This window comes from Lissotriton vulgaris, chromosome 8, assembly GCF_964263255.1.
Source record: "Lissotriton vulgaris chromosome 8, aLisVul1.2, whole genome shotgun sequence".
NCBI classification, from domain to species: Eukaryota; Metazoa; Chordata; class Amphibia; order Caudata; family Salamandridae; genus Lissotriton; species Lissotriton vulgaris.
In genome coordinates, this window is record NC_141696.1 from 1,248,831,008 (window position 1) to 1,248,852,179 (window position 21,172).

General features: G+C 41.5%; 1 protein-coding gene across 2 annotated transcripts in view; it reads right to left on the minus strand.

Annotated features, from left to right (window-relative positions):
• Positions 1-21,172, minus strand: part of PAN3 (poly(A) specific ribonuclease subunit PAN3) — a 1,023,990-nt gene that overhangs the window by 756,570 nt on the left and 246,248 nt on the right. For both annotated transcript variants that reach the window (XM_086935164.1, XM_086935165.1), the window contains exons 6-7: positions 14,536-14,622; positions 6,218-6,368 (exon numbers count right to left, since the gene is read on the minus strand). In XM_086935164.1, the coding sequence (XP_086791290.1) occupies positions 6,218-6,368; positions 14,536-14,622 (238 nt within the window). The remainder of the gene's footprint in view (positions 1-6,217; positions 6,369-14,535; positions 14,623-21,172) is intronic.

A 21,172-nucleotide genomic window follows, 5' to 3' on the forward strand; every position in this document is an offset into this window, starting at 1 on the left:
TGAGGAAGGCCACCTTCCATGTGAGGAATTGTATTTCACACCTATGGATAGGTTCAAAGGGTGGTCCCATTAGTCTGGTAAGTACTATGTTGAGATTCCAGACTGGGGAAGGTGGCAGTCTTGGTGGAATGACTCTTTTGAGTCCTTCCATGAAAGCTTTAATTGCTGGTACTTTAAACAGGGAAAGATGTTGCCTGTTTTGTAGGTACGCTGCTATAGCTGCGAGATTAACTCTGATAGAGGTATATGCTAAGTTACATTGCTGCAAGTGTAGTAAATAGCAAATAATCTGTTTAGAAGATGCGTCCAGAGGGTTGATGTGATTACTGTTACAGTGTACAGCAAACCTTTTCCATTTTGCTGCATAGCATGCTCTGGTGGTAGGAAGTCTTGCTTGTTTAATGATTTCCATACATTCTGGAGGTAAATCTAAGTATCCAAACTCTATGACCTCAGGAGCCAGATCGCTAGGTTCAATTGTTTGGGATCTGGGTGCATTATTTCTCCATAGTTCTGTGTAAGGTGCATGGGTAATAATCTTAGCTTTTGATGTGGCACCTGTGAGAGTTGTAGTAGCGTGGTGAACCACGGCTGTCTTGCCCACGTGGGTGCTACTAGTATCATTGTCATTGAGTGCTGTTGCAGTTTCCGAACCACTAATGGAATTAGTGGGAGAGGGGGAAAAGCGTAAGCAAATTTGTTGGACCAATTTATCCATAGTGCATTGCCCTGGGACCGGTGGTGTGGGTACCTGGATGCAAAGTTTTGGCATTTTGCGTTCTGATGATTGGCAAACAGATCTATCTCTGGTTGCCCCCATCTTTGGAAGAATGGCTGCAGTATCTGGTTGTGCAGCTCCCATTCGTGTACTTGTTCTGACTCTCTGCTTAGGATGTCTGCTATCTGATTTTGAACTCCTGGTAGGTGTTTTGCTAACAGATAGATCTTTTGAGGAATGGCCCATCTCCAAATGTCCTGTGCTAGTCTGGATAGTTGGAGAGAGTGTGTCCCCCCCTGTTTTTGAATATAATACATTGCAGTCATGTTGTCTGTTCTGATCAGGACTGCCTTGTTGGTTATTTGCATTTGGAAAGCTTTTAGTGCTAGAAATACTGCTAGTAGTTCCAAGTAGTTGATGTGCATTTTATTTTGCTGCACACTCCATTTCCCCTGCACTGTGTATTTCTCCATGTGCGCTCCCCATCCGGAGAGCGATGCGTCCGCTGTCTGTATCGCTTGTGGAATCGGTTCTAGGAACGACCGTCCCTTGGAAATGTTTGTTGTGTTCCACCACTTCAGAGAGCGATGCGTACGGTCGTCTACCAGCACCAGATCTGTAATCTGACCTTGAGCCTGATTCCACTGTGTCGCTAGACACTCCTGTAGTGGGCGCATTTGTAGTCTGGCATGTGGTATTAGTAGTATGCAGGAGGACATCATGCCTAACAGCTGCATAAACACTTGTGCTGGTAGTGAGTGTTGTGGTTGAAATCTTTGTATTAACTTGACCATTGTCTGTATCCTGATTGGATTGGGGTATGCTTTGGCTCTTTCTGTGTCTATAGTAGCCCCCAGGTATTGTTGAATTTTGTTTGGTTGTAGGTGGGATTTTTTGTAGATCACCGTAAACCCTAGGTGGTGTAGCAATTGAATTGTCTTCTGTGTGTTGTGAAGGCATTCTTCTTGTGACTTGGCCTTTATTAACCAATCGTCCAAGTAAGGGAAGACATGTATTAGTTGTCTTCTTAGGTGTGCTGCCACCACAGCTAGGCATTTTGTGAACACTCTCGGTGCTGTTGTGACCCTGAACGGAAGGACTTTGAATTGATAATGTTGTCCTTCCACTACAAACCTTAAGTATTTTCTGTGGGCTTTGTGAATTGGGATGTGAAAGTAAGCGTCTTTTAAATCCAGTGTAGAAAGAAAGTCCCCTTTCTTCAGTAAAGGAAGTACTTGTTGGAGCGTGACCATGTGGAAATGTTCCGAATTTATGTATGCATTGAGAGGTCTGAGGTCCAAGATTGGTCTTAGAGACCCGTCTTTTTTGGGGATTAGGAAGTATAGAGAGTATACTCCTGTCCCTTGTTGATGTTTTGGAACCTTCTCTATGGCATGCTTTTGTAGCAGTGATAGTACTTCTTTTAACAATGTCAGATGGTCTTGACTCATTGGACGCTGTTTGGGGGGGATGTTTGGTGGGGTAGCAGTGAGTTCTAAGCTATAACCATGTTGGATAATTTGTCTCACCCACTTGTCTGATGTGATGTTTTCCCAGACAGGTAGGAACTATGCTACACGTCCCCCGACCGGTGTTATGTGGTCTGGGGGAAGTTGTATTAAGTCACTGTTTTGGGGTTGGGGAGTTGCGGTTGTTATTATTTCCGCGACCTCTACCCTTGTTGTTGTTACCTCTGTAACTGCCTCTTGAATTACCTCTGGGTGACGTTGGTGTAAAAGAGGTGGATTGCTGACTTGTTCCTGTACTTTTTGAGCCCCCTCTATAGGTGGATCTACGAAAGGAACCCCTTTGTGTTGGCTGTTGTAATGCTCCCATTGACTTAGCCGTTTGTGTCCTTTTTCATCTTTTCTAAAGTCTCATCTGTGCTTGAGCCGAAAAGTGTCTTCTGATCAAAGGGTTGGTTCAATAAAGATGTTTGTACCTCTTGTTTGAACCCTGAGACTCTAAGCCATGCATGTCTCCTTAACATGATACTGGTGTTGATGGATCTTGCTGCAGTGTCTGCCACGTCTAGGGCGCACTTAATGGAAGTGTTAGTTATTATCTTTCCTTCCTGTATTAGCTGATCTGCTCTCCTATGATGTTCTTTAGGGAGATGTGTGATGAGTTTTTCTAACTCATCATAATGTGCCCTGTCATATCGTGCAAGTAGCGCTTGTGTATTGGCTATGCGCCAGCTATTTGCCGCTTGTGATGCTACTCTTTTGTCTGATGCATCTATTAATTTTGACTCCTTATCAGGTGGAAGGGCTTCTCCTGTAGATAATGAGTTCGCTCTTTTGCGAGCGTTTGAAACTACAAGCGAGTCCAGAGGTACCTGCCCCTTGATAAATATTGGGTCCTTTGGAGCGGTCTTATATATTTTATCAACTCTTGGGTTTAACACCCTAGCCCTCACTGGGTCTTTGAATATGTCTGCTGTGTGACTGAGAAGACCCTTTAGCATAGGTAGAGTACCTGATGTTCTTTGTGCAGTAGGTAGTGTCTCTAATAGGAAATCCTCTACTTGAGGTTCTGTATGTAGATCTACCTTATGATATTTTGCTGCCCTATTAATGAGCTGTACAAACCCTGTGTTATCATCAGGTGGTGAAGGCTTTGAGGGATATAACTCTGAATCGTTGTCATCATCTGACCCTGCGTCATAATGTTCCCATGGATCATCCTCATCTGGGATAGTGTCATCATCCCCATGAGGTTCTCCCTCCCCTGTATCACTGTCTACATCTGACTGAGGTGTAGATGGTCTTGGTGTAGAAGGTGGAGGAATAGTTGGCATAGTGTGAGGATTAGGAGAAGAGGGTGTGACTCTAGGTCGAGGAGAAGTAGGAGGAGTTGTATTTGTCCCCATTGTTCTCTTTTTAGAAGGAAGAGGTCTGTCTTCTAGCTGTTCATTCTTCCTTTTCTTCGTCACTACTTTGCAGTTCGTGGATCTATAAACAAAATCTTTTGTTTCGGATCTGTTTGCTGCTCCTGTGTCGGTACCGAAGCTTTTGGTTCCGAAAGGTGCCTTTGCTTCCGATCGTCAATGTTCGGTGTTTTCGGCACCGAGGATTGCTCGATTCAGATTTTTTCGGTGTCGAGTGAGTCTTCGACGTCGAAGCATGTTTCGGTTACGATATGGAATGTTTTGATGCCGAGCTTTCCCTTGCATGAAGCTTCGGTGTCGAAGTCGATGTCGACCGCTTCTCGGATCAGACATGGTGGGAGACCGGGAGTTTCGGTTTCAGTTTTGGTTTCGTTGCCGGGCCCGAAGGCGGGGCATCGGAAACTTTCTTCTGCGGTTTGACCGGGCTCGAAGGCGGGGTCGTTACCGCACGGGGTCGGTTTTTTGGTAAGGGGACGTCGTCACTCACGGTTTGTTGCACGTCGAGTTCCTCGACATCCGACTCGTCCCCTTCCGACCCCGACTGTTCTTCATGATCCTCTTCTTCATCGAGGTTCTGGTCTTCGAACAGCTCCGGGATCGCCTCCGACTGCATTCTGGAAACCTCGTGTCTTCGCGCTCGACGGTTTCTAATCGTCGACTTGGAGGAGAATGCTGCGCAGGCTTCGCAGTCCCTGGATTCGTGTTCAGGCGATAGGCAGAGGTTGCACACCTCGTGTAGGTCCTTGTGTGGGAACTTAGCACCACACGTTGGACATTTCTTAAATGGAGTCCTTTCCATGGACTCCGGGCTTGACCACGTCGAGAAAGGCCTCCTGTTCGTCGACGTAGATCAAAGTTTTTCTTCGATGTTGGAGTCGAAACGCGTCGGAATGGAAATTAAATCGCGTTCGATAACAATACCGTCGAATTGGAAAGGGAATACGCGCCGAAAAGTTACTTCTTTTCGAAGTCGATCTGGAGCGCTTCAATCCTCATCCGAACCCGATGGCGGAAAAAAACAATCAAGGATGGAGCCGATGCCCATGCGCACTAGCAACCAAAGGAGGAGTCACCAAGATACAAAAGACTCTCCAAGAGAAAAACAAGTGCAATCATCCGAGCCCAACACCAGATGGCGATCAATTCATAATGTACCATCTGCAGCCCATATGCCTCGAACATGTGGTTAGGAGTTTGCAGCTGCCAATGCCACTCTTGTGCTCAATGCATATAAGTGTTTACTTTCTTGTTCAGGTGGTAGACCAGTTGGGTAATGCATCTTCTGATATAGCTTTGAATTTACACTTTACTTTAGGCATTATGAACCTTGTTTTTATAAGGTTTTTTTTAAAGTTTTCTGTCCCCAGCACTTACAAATACTGGATTGTTCTCATCACCTTGGACAATGTTTCAAGACAAGAAAGTAGTTTTGTTCTTCGACACCAAGGTGAAAATTTTGTAATGCTACTTGTTAAATTACAAAAACCAAATCACAATGCCAATACTGATCACCACTTCAAACAATATTACAACACAGGACCAACAAAATAAATCAAAGGTGCCTGACAAACATATTTAAATTCTCAGTTTTATTTTCGAAATTCTTTTAATTATTTTCAAAGAATGCAAAAACTCTACCGTTGTTTGGCTTTTTTGTGTTGTTTCCCTTCTCTGGTTTTGCCTTTCTAAAACGAATCAGTGTGGCTTAACCAGTCGGGGAATTTGTTGTAATTTGTTGTATGTCTGAAGTATTGTTTGGGTTATAAATGAGTGTGTATGGAAAGTATGAAGTGGTAAAGTGAGTGTGGTGTCTCTTTGGTGATTATTTGTTCAGATTGTTGTATTGTATTATCAATTTTGAGTAAAACAGATAAAGTGTCTGCATTCTTTGAAAATAATTAAAAGAATTCCGAAAATAAAACTGAGAATTTAAATATGCTTTTCAGGCACATTTTATTTATTTCGTTGATCCGGTGTTGTAATATTGTTGGAAGTGGTGATCAGTATTGTGATTTGGCTTTTGTTATATTGGCTTAGCCTTACTGAGTAGAGTCAAGACCCTTTGTTGTTTTCTTGACGTGTTCAACTACATGCTGGTATTTCGTCTGGAGGTAATAATCCAAGTATTGTTCGATTGGCTTCTCACTATCTGACTCCACTAAATACTTCTTCCATGCATTCTCATAACATAGAACAAAAATACTCATATCTGGCATCGATATTTTTCATCTATGCTGATTACCAAATTTCAATCATGAAAAGATAGAAAACACTGGGGACGCCTTTAAGATTTTCTTTACAAAAAAGAGATGACAATGTTAAGTAAGTTTTCAGACTTCATTTCCTTCAAGTAAACTTAGCCTACTTTCTTTCATAGAGTGAAATTTGCATTTTGTTAGATGGACTAGAGAAGTTGAGTACATATGCAATTAGGAACAATTATTTTTGGTGCAAGACCAGCACTAGAGAACATTTAGGATGGGTCATGTTGGCTCCATTTCTAAGATACAGTAAAATCTAGAACAAAGTGTGAAAAACTGAAATTAGCAGTAGTGATAAACTTACTAATATCAACGGCAGAACTACAACTGAATAAAATAGCTACAAACCTGGAACTAAGCCAGCACCTGCGGGACCTCCCATAGATTGGTGTGAGAACAAGGCTTGAGAAAAGGCAGACAAGTTTGACTGGGACATGTTATTCAGTCTAGAAGTGGATCCTCCTTTCGGAATAAACTCACTTGCAGTAGGATTTGGGGCCTATTAAAAAAACATCAATGAGAAGGTTTTTAAAAGTTGAGATTTATTTCAGAGCCTTACTGCCAACAAGCCTAATTTGCACTTACGGAACAGAATGAGATTTGTGAGTCAGGGATTCAATAAATATAGCCAAATATAATTAGCTTAGAAACTCTCATTGGACTTTTGACACATTCTGAATACATATAAACATGAAGACTATTATAATTACATTCCATTTTCACAAGACTAGTACAAAAACGCTAAAACGTTTGACTGGGAGGGGGTTATTACTAACATTTAACAAAACAACAACAGGTAAAGAACCAGAATTAGAATTGATGAACATTTTTCACTGCAGTTCTCAAGCAATGGTATACATTCAAATACTTGGCAAAGCACTGGAAAACAGTAGTAGTCAAAATCTAAGCAATTAACCATAGCAACCCATCAGCCTCAATTTCAAAACTGAAGACAATGAGGTGGATGGGCTTTGGTAATACTCTCCCAGGGGTCACTGTGGGTTCTAACTTTCAAGGAACAAAGGTGTAAGTATGTTGAGCTTTCTCAATGGTAAGGAATGAAATGAGGAATGCATGTCAATCTATGAAAGGTATTTACACTGTAGTTAACAGGTCAGTACCTTTCTTCTCCAGCACTAGATCTTCCATGAATTCCACTTATAACAGAAAAAAGTATCAGAAACACAGGGATGGACAAAATGAAACCAGCATAATAAAAACAAGGAAGGAGGAAATAAAACCAGTATCATAAAGACAAAGGAGGAGGAAATCAAACTAGTATAAAAAACAGGGAGGGATGAAATGAAACTCACCTTACTTACAACAAGTTCCAGTTCTCTGACTGACTTAACTCTAGAGTTGCTTAACCGCATGCGCGCTAGCGGAATTCCGCTAGCGCGCTGGGTTTTTCAAAATCGCACTTTGCGTGACGAGCTGGGCTCGTCATCAGTGTGCGAGCGGGCTACACCATGATGAGCCCAGCTCGTCATGAGTGTCGAAGGGGTTAACTGAATGCCTAGGCAAAAGTGTCATGTCTACCATGCAGTTACTTTGCAGCTTAACACCAATTCCTGCGGTAGCAGACATGTATCTGAAATAGTCGTCAGTTGGCAATAGCATTACAAAACAATGTAGGCGCCCACCAATATGCGGACTACAAATACATTTAAAAACTTTTACTATCAGGGATGGCCATAAACCTTCACGCCTGATCACGTTCCATAGCTGGATGTCAACAATTTTTCTTGTATTAAATTCAAATTAAATTTGATGTATACTCTTCTCCACCTAATGAAAAAGCAAGTTTAAATAGAATATTCTTGAAGGACTAATAAGGACTTGATTCTTGTTGTCAAGCAAACTGTGAAATCCTTACCTCCATCATGATGGATTTCTCACTGTCCTTAATGGCTATGACCAATTCGGCTTAAAGTGCTAGCTTCATCCTTCATACCCTAAAAAGCTTAAAGACATGGTCGGAGTAGATGGACGTTTTAAGTCTTGGCTCCCGGTCTAGTATTCTGGGCAGCTTCCTCACAAATCCAATGGCCTGGATCGCTCTAATGGCGCTTGGAGCCCGACGCTACTGTGACAAGTCTGGTGATTGCTGCAGGAGGGTGCTCCCAGGGCTTGGGCCTGGAAGGAAGGGACTGGGAATGACGCACAGAGGCACTGAACCATGCAGTATAAGAACACAAGATGTTACCACACTAACATCAAATTTACACACGAATAATCAATAAAACGTGAAACCAGGGTTTTTGTTTTGTCTGACAATTATTATTGAAATTCAAGACAAAGTGTATAAATTTCTGTACAAAAAAATGAATAATCATAAAGAATAGGGTGCATACATAGATATAATGAGGATATTCAAGGCATTGGTTGCTTGTCCTTAGGCATATCCAAATTTTAAGTCCAGACTGCTGGGTCACAGTAGTTGATTGATTTTAACTCAAAGTCAGAAGAAAATCAAAAGATGACATGAGACAAACTACGCAGAGTTGGACTAAACAAGTCGACGTTTCGGCCTTATTTCAGTTATTCTTAAGACCATCATCAGGACAACAAAGTGGTATATACAATTGATGACCCTCTGTGAAAAAACAACAAGAAATTACAATATATTACATACAGTTATATTCAAATACCTGGTTTGACTGGTTATTTACAAGGAATTTTTTGTAAGAATGCTAAACATATTCACATTTTTAATACTTGTGTCTAACATTTCAAGGTTAAAAGATAGTCGGTGTGGCGACTAAAGTAATTGAATTGAAAAAAGACAGTCAGCTGAGTCTTAAAAGTGAATTCACTGAGTATTTAGTAGTGTGGAACTTAATGAACAGAGTTAATCAAATTACTACTTGCTAATCACGGAGTGGTAACCTGTACTCACTTTTTTAAAAACAAATGCACGTCAGTTAGGGATTCTTGACGGCACCGGCACCTTCAATTGGTTGCGTTGAGGTCGGGCACAGGAATCAATCGATTGTGCATGGGATACACTAAAAGGAACGAAATATGGCTATAATTCCTTTTTGGTGTAGAACAAAACTTTTACTATACTTTTGGGTTTGCGGAAAGTTCAGAAAATTTACCTTGCAACGAGTATAGCGAAGCAAAGGAAGGATTCTGGCAGTTAGTCCAGTTTAAATTGATGCTTGGTAATGACTGAGCAAAAAAGGGGGAAGAAATATGCACGTAATTTAGCGTTGCATGATTTCTACAACTTGACACATCAATCACCCAAACTGTGTTTCAGTTAGATCGATTACAGTTAGTCAAATAATTAATAAAACGCATGTGTGCTTTTATACAGGGGAAGGTATGACTGATAATGTCATACTGCAGAATTACATTGAAGTTGTGTATATAAAACACTAATGTTGCAAAGTGGTTATGGTTGAATAAATCGGGTAAACAACAGAGGTCGCGTTATGGGCAATGAATGTGAATCCCAATGTTTAAAAAACCATCAAGGATGTAGCCGAGCGAAATGCTCTAATAATCTAGTTGCTACAGGGGAGTTTCTCTCTTAATGAGATACAGACACCCAAGCGCGGTGCAATGTTAATGGAATTTTTCGAAAAACGGGGAGTTTGTGCAGAAAGTTACAAACACGCGGACATCATACACCAGCTTCTGTTAATTAAGTATTACAACGGAAGCGTGTGTGAAATAAGTTGCAAACACACGGGCACAATAAACCGGCATCAATTCTACTTACTTTAAATCATTCGCCGCGGAACGTCAATGGAAACCGATCAGGGATTGTAACAGTGTTGCAAGTACACTCTTTATATATACTGTTGATAGACCGACAAAAGATCGCGTGGTCTCGCGATATTATATGACGAAGCTAAGGGCTTACGGCTTGTTGTGATTGCGGCGGCCATCTTGGTGTGTGTAAGGCACGCTGGAGTGCATTAGTATTTCACACAATAATGTTTGTGAAAAGATAAATTATGGGAAAACGAGGGGGCAAAATAGCAATAGTCATGATTACATGCAGGAGAAAAGTGTATAAATCACATTATTTGTTATTAGACATAACTGAGTGGGACTACTCGATAAAATGGTTGTATTAAGAGAATTGTGCCACTTGTCTATTTTTAGCGCTCTTTGTGTGAAAGACACGATTTCATTAAGGTGGTATTTCTTAGTCACACGGAACTAGAAGTACATTCAATGGTATATTGGCAAGACAGTGTGGAAAAATGGCATGAATATTAATCAAATAGGATGGCAGGTTACCACACAACTATTTGTGCTGAAGACACATATAGGGATCCAGTGTAAAAATACAGTGTGAACAGTGGCAATCAATGCTGGTCACCAGAAGGTGCTCACAGTCTAGCCACTTGGAGTCTTCAAAGTACAAACGTGCCATTTATCCAACTTAGTATACATATTGATAATTTAGTACTGGCAGGCATATATTAATGTATACACATGGAATTGAGGTTACATTGGTGTCAACATAGAATACACAGATTAGGTTAGGCAAGCCAGAGTGTGCCATTCAGTACATGAATTTAGTCCATATTTAACACTCTTAGCCATCTCAATCCAGCGGTTTTCTTTAATGATCAGACTTTTGTCACTTTTTTTTGTCTAATGGATGGTTTAACAACATCGATTACCCACTAGATCATTTCTTTTTCTGAATGTTTAGCCAGGGAGTAGTGTTCCACTAAGGGAGCATTTTTCACTTTGCAGCGAATCCGGGATTGATGTTGGAGGATTCGCTGCTTGATCATTTGAGTGGTTTTCCCTATGTATAGTTTACCACATGGGCATTGTATACAATAGATGACATTGGTGGTTCGACAGTTGGAGAAATGTCTGATGGTGAACTTGAACGCAAGTTCACCATCAGACATTTCTCCAACTGTCGAACCACCAATGTCATCTATTGTATACAATGCCCATGTGGTAAACTATACATAGGGAAAACCACTCAAATGATCAAGCAGCGAATCCTCCAACATCAATCCCGGATTCGCTGCAAAGTGGAAAATGCTCCCTTAGTGGAACACTACTCCCTGGCTAAACATTCAGAAAAAGAAATGATCTGGTGGGTAATCGATGTTTTTAAACCATCCATTAGACAAAAAAACTGTGACAAAAGTCTGATCATTAAAGAAAACCGCTGGATTGAGATGGCTAAGAGTGTTAAATATGGACTAAATTCATGTACTGAATGGCACACTCTGGCTTGCCTAACCTAATCTGTGTATTCTATGTTGACACCAATGTAACCTCAATTCCATGTGTATACATTAATATATGCCTGCCAGTACTAAATTATCAATATGTATACTAAGTTGGATAAATGGCACGTTTGTACTTTGAAGACTCCAAGTGGCTAGACTGTGAGCACCTTCCGGTGACAGCATTGATTGCCACTGTTCACACTGTATTTTTACACTGGATCCCTATATGTGTCTTCAGCACAAATAGTTGTGTGGTAACCTGCCATCCTATTTGATTAATATTCATGCCATTTTTCCACACTGTCTTGCCAATATACCATTGAATGTACTTCTAGTTCCGTGTGACTAAGAAATACCACCTTAATGAAATCGTGTCTTTCACACAAAGAGCGCTAAAAATAGACAAGTGGCACAATTCTCTTAATACAACCATTTTATCAAGTAGTCCCACTCAGTTATGTCTAATAACAAATAATGTGATTTATACACTTTTCTCCTGCATGTAATCATGACTATTGCTATTTTGCCCCCTCGTTTTCCCATAATTTATCTTTTCACAAACATTATTGTGTGAAATACTAATGCACTCCAGCGTGCCTTACACACACCAAGATGGCCGCCGCAATCACAACAAGCCTTAAGCCCTTAGCTTCGTCATATAATATCGCGAGACCACGCGATCTTTTGTCGGTCTATCAACAGTATATATAAAGAGTGTACTTGCAACACTGTTACAATCCCTGATCGTTTTCCATTGACGTTCCGCGGCGAATGATTTAAAGTAAGTAGAATTGATGCCGGTTTATTGTGCCCGTGTGTTTGCAACTTATTTCACACACGCTTCCGTTGTAATACTTAATTAACAGAAGCTGGTGTATGATGTCCGCGTGTTTGTAACTTTCTGCACAAACTCCCCGTTTTTCGAAAAATTCCATTAACATTGCACCGCGCTTGGGTGTCTGTATCTCATTAAGAGAGAAACTCCCCTGTAGCAACTAGATTATTAGAGCATTTCGCTCGGCTACATCCTTGATGGTTTTTTAAACATTGGGATTCACATTCATTGCCCATAACGCGACCTCTGTTGTTTACCCGATTTATTCAACCATAACCACTTTGCAACATTAGTGTTTTATATACACAACTTCAATGTAATTCTGCAGTATGACATTATCAGTCATACCTTCCCCTGTATAAAAGCACACATACGTTTTATTAATTATTTGACTAACTGTAATCGATCTAACTGAAACACAGTTTGGGTGATTGATGTGTCAAGTTGTAGAAATCATGCAACGCTAAATTACGTGCATATTTCTTCCCCCTTTTTTGCTCAGTCATTACCAAGCATCAATTTAAACTGGACTAACTGCCAGAATCCTTCCTTTGCTTCGCTATACTCGTTGCAAGGTAAATTTTCTGAACTTTCCGCAAACCCAAAAGTATAGTAAAAGTTTTGTTCTACACCAAATAGGAATTATAGCCATATTTCGTTCCTTTTAGTGTATCCCATGCACAATCGATTGATTCCTGTGCCCGACCTCAACGCAACCAATTGAAGGTGCCGGTGCCGTCAAGAATCCCTAACTGACGTGCATTTGTTTTTAAAAAAGTGAGTACAGGTTACCACTCCGTGATTAGCAAGTAGTAATTTGATTAACTCTGTTCATTAAGTTCCACACTACTAAATACTCAGTGAATTCACTTTTAAGACTCAGCTGACTGTCTTTTTTCAATTCAATTACTTTAGTCGCCACACCGACTATCTTTTAACCTTGAAATGTTAGACACAAGTATTAAAAATGTGAATATGTTTAGCATTCTTACAAAAAATTCCTTGTAAATAACCAGTCAAACCAGGTATTTGAATATAACTGTATGTAATATATTGTAATTTCTTGTTGTTTTTTCACAGAGGGTCATCAATTGTATATACCACTTTGTTGTCCTGATGATGGTCTTAAGAATAACTGAAATAAGGCCGAAACGTCGACTTGTTTAGTCAAACTCTGCGTAGTTTGTCTCATGTCATCTTTTGATTTTCTTCTGACTTTGAGTTAAAATCAATCAACTACTGTGACCCAGCAGTCTGGACTTAAAATTTGGATATGCCTAAGGACAAGCAACCAATGCCTTGAATATCCTCATTATATCTATGTATGCACCCTATTCTTTATGATTATTCATTTTTTTGTACAGAAATTTATACACTTTGTCTTGAATTTCAATAATAATTGTCAGACAAAACAAAAACCCTGGTTTCACGTTTTATTGATTATTCGTGTGTAAATTTGATGTTAGTGTGGTAACATCTTGTGTTCTTTTTGAATTAAATAGAACAGCCACTGATTAAACTCTGGCGTAGGTACTGTGATTACTCCTAAACAAGTCCTAACGGTGCTGAAAAAATCTCAGAATAAATGAAACCCCTTGCTGGCCATCTTCTATTATAAACTTTGCCCAAGCCCGCAAGGGTATATTGGTTTACTCACCTTTATATACAATGCAGTATAAGAGGCAGCTAGGGAAGGGGCGCCCTCTCCCAATTGGCCTTCGCAGCGAAGATGATAGCCTGAGGAAACCTCCCAGGGAGCAGGAGGGGGGTGTCAAAGCCTTGCGCTGTGGGGATTTGGCAGTTCCCGCAGCCTTGAGGGGAAACATTGTGCCACGGCCCAGGTTCCCGGGCCTGGCGATGGAAGCTATGCAGCACAAGGCTGACCCAGCACAAAATTGAGGTGGACTTTTTGCCTATGACAGGGGGCCCCTCCTCTAAAAATGAGATATGGTGCTTTTGACACCAATTTTTTTTTCTTACCATTTCATTATAGACACAATACACAAACAGAGTATAAAGAAGCTTGCTGGGGAGCACGAGGCAGGAGACGTAAAGATACTGGAGTATGATATCAGCAACAAGTGTAGCAGCGGGCCCATCATTCCTCTCCCCCCCCACCCTACCCTACAAACCTGAAATCAGCTTCCGCAGAGGAGGTCAGGTACCCCGAGTGGGAGCTAACACAGGGGGTGAGTGGAAACCGACAGGACAGGTCTCTCTAATGTTTAGAGAGACACTGAGTGGCCCAGCTGACAGGGTTGTTTGGTGGATCCAGCTCCACCCCTGGGTTGCAAGTGACCCAAAGAGCCCCTATAAGTGTGATGTTGCCTTAGAAGGAGGCACTTCTTATTTGGGTCCCTGAGTGGAGTGAGGGCTCAGCATGTAGGGTATTCAACAGTGAAGCTTCTGTATGCCCCCGAAGAAGAAAGAAGCAAGGGGCAGCCTATTTGCATATCTAATATCTGGAGAGGCACGGCTGAACACCAGGTTCACAGGTGCCCATGGACCACCCTTCAGCGCAAGTAAACTACAAATATATGTTCTATTTTATACGACAAACGTCAGTACATACCACAGTGTGTGAACGTAAAAATGTATGAACGTTTACTTACTTGTAATGCTGGTTCTCTCCACGATTCACTCTCCCCACCAATTACCATCATCTGAATGCCCCTCATGGCTGGAAGGACTTCAGAACCCTTTGAACAAAAGGAAAATAAAGTAAATGTTACTAACTTCAAGACTATAACTTTATCAAAGGTTTGAAAACACTAATTTTTGGAATGCTACCAAAACGATCTTTCAAGTAAACATGTCCAATTTTGAGTATTATCCAAGCTGGAGTTACTTCATGGCTGTGTATTCTGCAATGAGATCTTCTGAAATGTCAATAGCTACAAGTTAACACTTTGTACACCTTGCTTCTGTTTTTCATGAAAGAACACATCTCTAAAAATATTATAATTTGTATTTTGGAACACTGACAACTTTCCAGTGTCGATGGCCATGGCACTATCATACCCTGAAGGTCAATTTAAGCTACATGTTTAAGGGACTCAAATAGAGGACATTTTATGAGAACATGACTGAATAAAGAAAACCACAAAAAAAAGGAAAAAGAACTTGCCACTGCTTTCACACATAAAAGACTTCATGCCATATCACTGGTAACAACCACTCATTTGTACTCAATTGCTATATGGGTTCAATGGTTGTTATTACTTATAGAATCACCCATCTAATAGTTTGAACCGATTTCAAGTAACTGTTTGTGGGCAGTGACAGGGGGAGGGTATGCAATCAAACACTGATTATGTTAAAAAGAAATACCCATCAATCTCTTGGAATCCATTTGATGTTTGCCTATTTGAGACGCGTATTCAGTTGGATCTTTTATTCACAATTTACAAGGTGAGCCTGGTGGGATGTCTGGCCTCTATGAGAGATACAGCTGCAAAAGAAAAAAAGTTACTTTCCTGTAACTGTTGTACTCCAGTATTGGTATCTTTCATAGATTCACATGCTTTCCTACCGTTGAGCTGGAAGTCTAACAGAAAATCAGTACGGGAAGTATCACAAGCTATCAAAAGTGGATTATTCTTTCAAAACTTTTTAGTCCTGTCAATATAAAACTTGAGACATCTTCTAACACTTTAAGTGTAAAGTGTTTTTCAGGCCTGGCTTCCCACAAGTACCATAATGTCTGAAAAGAGCTTTTTTGACAAAGCTTGAATTAATCAGCCCATCTTTTGTCATTCTGTTTGACACCAAACTAAACATGGATAGATACGCTTTAATATGTACTCAAACAGAGTACATATTACTTCAGTGCGGGTTTTTTCAACCGAAACCGCTCTGCTTGGAGTTATGACTTGATACATCAACAAGTAGACGCGGGCGGCACTGTGGCTCGTATACTTTTAGACCTCGGTGCCGCTTTTCACACTGTCTCGCACACTGTGCTATTACAGGCCTTGCAATCATTGGGGGTGACCGGTAGACCACTTGAATGCCTTGCCGATTTCTTGACGAATCGCACGTTTCAGGTTTTTTCGCCAATAGCGTGCTCTGAGAGTCACAAGTAATTATATGCTGTTCCTCAAGGCTCTATTCTCAGCCCTCAATTATTTAACATCTATGTGAGGCCGATGGCGTTGATTGCAGAGGAAGCTGGGTTGTCTCTTTTTTCATACACTGACAACACCCAGATTGTCTTCTCCCTCTAATATTGCGGGCTGGATACATACCAACCTATTAAAACTCAATGGAGAGAAAACAGAACTGCTGATCGTGGGCAATAACAAGGACTTCTGGGGTCCACAACATTGGCCCGCAGAAATGGGTCCAGTCCCCCAACCCAAACATCAAGTTCAAAATCTTGATGTTATCGACAACCAATTGTCCATGAAGCAGTAAGCAGTTAGAGTAGCCTCTACCTGCTTCACTATCCTTAGATGGCTAAAAAAAAATCTCATGGAGGTTACCTTCTTTCGCCCAACACACGGTGGTCCAGGTGCTTATCACCTCAAGGCTGGACTATAGTAACAGCTTGTACTTGGGTACCTCTAAGGAAGTGCTGCGTAAGCTGCAGTTAGTACAGAACGCCGTAGCACGGTGCTTTGTAAGATCCCCAAAACTGCGTTTATCTCAGGATCAATTCGAGAACTTCATTGGCTCAGGATTGAATGTCGCATTAAGTTTAAGGCTTTGAGTCTTCTGCTTAAGATAAAAATCCGGCACGGCTCCCCCCTACTTGATGACCCTTGTTCACCCTTATGTTCCTTCCCGCTCACTTCGATCAGCTGCCCAGGCGAAGTTTGTCATTCCAAGGATGAGTCTAGTGCGTATGGGCAATCGCTCTTTTTCCTATCTGGGTCCTTCTTTATGGAACTCCCTTCCAGCAGGCCTTAGTAGTGAATCTTCTTATGAGATCTTCAGGAGAGGTATTAAAAACGTGGCTATTTAATATGTAGCTCTCCATTTTTCTTTGCACTTTTCATGTGGCACCAGGAAACCATAGGGTAGCTGTTCGCCTTTTAAAATTAAAATTACATAACATTTATCCGCTTTCACTAAGCTAGGCTGAAGATCCAATTCAACTGGGTAGTTACTATCAAGATGAAGAGCTGCATTCTCCTCCACCACCAATACTTTTGTCTGCATTGAGCGTTATCCAATTACTACCCATGTACTCCCAAATAAATCTCATGCATTGCTGGAAATGTACACCAGATTCAATATTACCTCAGTCTCATTAAAAACGAGTTGTTTTGGTGTGCATGTAGAAGTTGACTCCTTCAGAGTGAATGAGTTAAGTGGGGCTGAGCCCAGAGGGACCCATATTTCAAAAGAACTTCAAGTGGAGTAAATGAAGGGAGCCTAACAGATTGTTAACGTCGCTATCTGTTTGGTATAAACTTTTATACCATTTGAACATGTCTGATCATACTTTTAAAAGCATGTATGTTTATCTTCTCTCTCAATGTGCTGTCAATAAGAAAGACTTCAGGAGGAGGTCATGTGACAGGTGCTGCAAGTATGGCAATCAGTGATTCTGTATTAACTGTTATACTGCTGGAGAGCAACATATATGGATTCAGTAAACAAGCCCTCCCAGCTGAATGACAGTGTGATGGCTTTGACCTGAGATGTCAGTTAAAGGTGAAAGTACTTGCAACATAGGCCACAGTTCACAGAACTGGTGGAACTGTTAATGTTTGTGGACATATGCAGCTTTAGCTTTCTAGCTTCTTTGAGGACATTGATCATGAACCTGCATTATTCATAGGCATTGTTTGGGAGCAATGATACACAGCAGGAAGCAACAGCAGACTGTGATCGCACACACGGACATTAGTCTGCCACACCATTCTCAGGAAGATGTGCTAGTATCTCAATGGGCAGCTCTTACAATGCAATGAAAAGAGTGATGTTAAGTTCCCCAGATAAGTCCTCTTTCGGGAGGGGACATAGAAAACACATACATAAAGAAACCATCTATCCTCAAGGGATCAGCAGACTTGACCAGGACCAATGTAATGGACGGCAGTTCAATATGGGTTGGTCATCCCATCTGGGTCAGAGGAACAAATTATTTGCTGCCCCCACAGTAATCTGCGGGAGTGACAGAATTGGGGGAACATTCACCTGGGGCTTCCAAATGGGCAGCTGATCTTAGGGGCACTTCAATTCAGTAATAGACAAATCCATTGATCAGATCACGCAGAGTGCCTCAATGGGATGTGGCGGCTTCACAGATTTGATAGAAATGTATGACCTGACGGACGTCTGGAGACTGTGCAATGCTACAACACGACAATACCCCTACTCTGGGGTGCATGGTTCCTACTCCCAACTAGACTACGTGTTTACACAAGGCAGGTTTTGTTCACTCGCTTTCTAACCAAGGAGATCTCAGATTACTTGTCTTTGTGCGCAGATTGGGCTGTGCAGATAGGGAATCTTTAGAGGGTGGCGTTAGACCCCTGGTCATTGAAACAAATGGGGTGGAAGATGAATTGTGTCAAACCATACTAGTTCAATTAAAATGAACGCACAGTGCAATTAAAGGTGGCACTATGGCAGTACAGAGCAGTGTTGCGTGGCAGGCAATTTTTTAAGCATGGATGTCTAATACCGCATCCTCCAATTAAAAAGAGCCAATATACTTCAGCCAAGTGAAGGCATGCACCACCATAAAGAACTTGTCTGTAGGACCTTGGGCACTATCTTTCCCAGATCTGATAACCTCCCATGTTTTGAAAGCTGTTAATTTTACCATTCTGGGTGACCTAAATCTTCATTTAGATGATTCTGCATGCACCAATAGTGCGGCTTTCATTGCTGATCATGAAGCAAGGAATAATTATCTTTACAATTCAGGTCCTAACCATGTTGAGGGACAATTGCTTGATCCAATCTTTTCCACTCTGTTGGATCTGGTTTGCCCACCTGCTTTCCCTTTGTGCTGGTCTGATTATTTTGGGTACCATGTCTGCTGAAGGCTGCAGCCTGCACCCTGGCAGTTACGGCCGTACCTAAACTTAAGGATCAAGCTCAATGTCGGAGCCGTAAATCATTTTTTAGATGATTCTAGACCAGCTATAAAAAAGCTTGCTACCTCAGATTTGGGTTCAATTCAAAAATGGATCTCTTATACAGCAGACACCTGCCTTCCTCTTTCCTACAAAACTTTAGGCCGCCATTGGTTGCTTGCCCCATGGTTTACAGAGAACCTCAAGATTGAGAAATCAGAGTGTCAAAATCTGGAAAGGAAATGGAGAAAATACTATAAGACAGATGCTAAGATAGCCTATAAAAAGGCCCTAAGTGACTATCATATTCTTTGCAAAGCAGCTCGTGCTAAGTTTGTTTCATCACTTTAAAGTAGTCAAAGAACTATCTGGCTCTAATACTCTGACAACCTGTTGCACTTCAACTGCTACGCAACGTGAGAACCTCGCCTTCTTCTTTCTGGAGAAAGTTGAGAAACTGTATTCTCCTCTAACCTATGAGAACCAGCTAGATTCTCTGCAGACTTCCAACACTGTAACTATTGTTCGTACGGGAGCCTCTCGGATCCAGGATAATGTAAAATCCATCATTAAGTAGAAGCATGGTCCCTTTTAGAACCTAGCACTTTTATCAGTTTCTTGGCTAGCATTAAATCGCGTTCTCTTAGAGATCTTCTTCCCATCTCCGTGATGAAACAGCTTGAGGCACTTCGGCTCCGGTTGATCATGGATCTTCTAAATGCCTCTTTACAGGAAGGCTTTCGTCCTCCAGACTGGAGGCATGCCATGGAGCTCCCTCTCTTAAAGAAGCCAAATGCTGATCCTTCAATGCCATCTAATTTTTGGCATATTTCTCTGCTTCCGGTATTCTCCAAGCTTCTTGAAAAACATGTCAATTTTCATCCGACTTTTTTGGTTGAGTCTCTGAGTTTCCTTCATCCCTCTCAGTCTGGTTTTAGAGCAGGTTTCAGAACAGGTTTCTCCACTGAATCTACTCTACTTGGTTATATCGATGTTGAGACTGCATCTGGACCTCGGTGATCCAGTGGCTCTCATTTTACTTGATCTCAGTGCCGCTTTCGACACAGTGTCTCAGACGTTCCTGCTGAAAGCCTTACACGTTGGAGGCTCAGCCTTACAATGGTTTAGCGCTTTCCTGACTGATCAAACTTTTCAGGTTTTCTCCACTTTGGCAAGTTCCAATATCCATTGATCTCATGATGGAGTTCATCAGGGCTCTGTGCTGAGTCACCTGCTGTTTAATATTTATGTGTGCCCGTTGGCATATATTTCCGAAGAGGTAGGGCTTTCCCTTTTCTCCTATGCGGACGACACGAAGATAATCTTTTACCTTACTTCATCTAGGGGATCTGATTTATCTGCTCTCCAGATAAGTGTGAGGAAAATTGTATCTTGGATGCAGAACAACTTGCTCAAACAAATGGAGCTAAAACTGAGGTTATGATTTTAGGAAAAGAGCAAGACCTCTGGGGACCGCAACATTGGCCCACTGAAATGGGCTTTTTACCCCAGCCAGTACATCAAGTTCGTAACCTGGGTATCATCATTGACGACCATCTGTCAATGAAGCAACAAATAACTAGGGTGGCTGCAACATGCTTTACCATTTTGAGATGGTTGAGAAAAATTCTGTGGTTGTTACCCCTCTCTGTTCACCGTACTGTGGTTCAAGCCTTGATTACGCCTAGGCTTGACTACGGCAAGGGGAGAACCATATTAAATTTAAGGCCTTGAGCTTTAGGTTTAAAATTATATCCGGAACAGCCCCACAATACTTGCAATCTTTAATCCAGTTGTACACTTTGTTATCCCTAGAATTAAACTGACCAGGAGGAGTGGTAGGTCCTTCTCTTTTTTGGGAACCTCCCTCTGGAACGCTCTTCCTCTCTTTATATGGAGGGAAACTGTCCTTAGTACTTGCCTTAGACAAGTAAAGACCTGGTTGTTTTATCAGTAATTTTACTGCTTACTCTTTTCACCCTTACCTGCTGGCGCCAGGAAACACCTCAGGTAGCTGTGCGCCTTATACATTTAAATAACATAACAATCATGATCGAGCCACTAACGCTGGACGTAATCAATCACCTCTGTGCAGAGTAGGATTTACGAGGTAGGCAACAAGGCTGGGAAACTACTGGCATGACTAGGCAAGAGGGAAAAAGTGGAGAGATGCGTTGTGGAAATCCATACTAAGACCCAGTGGAAAGTCATAGGC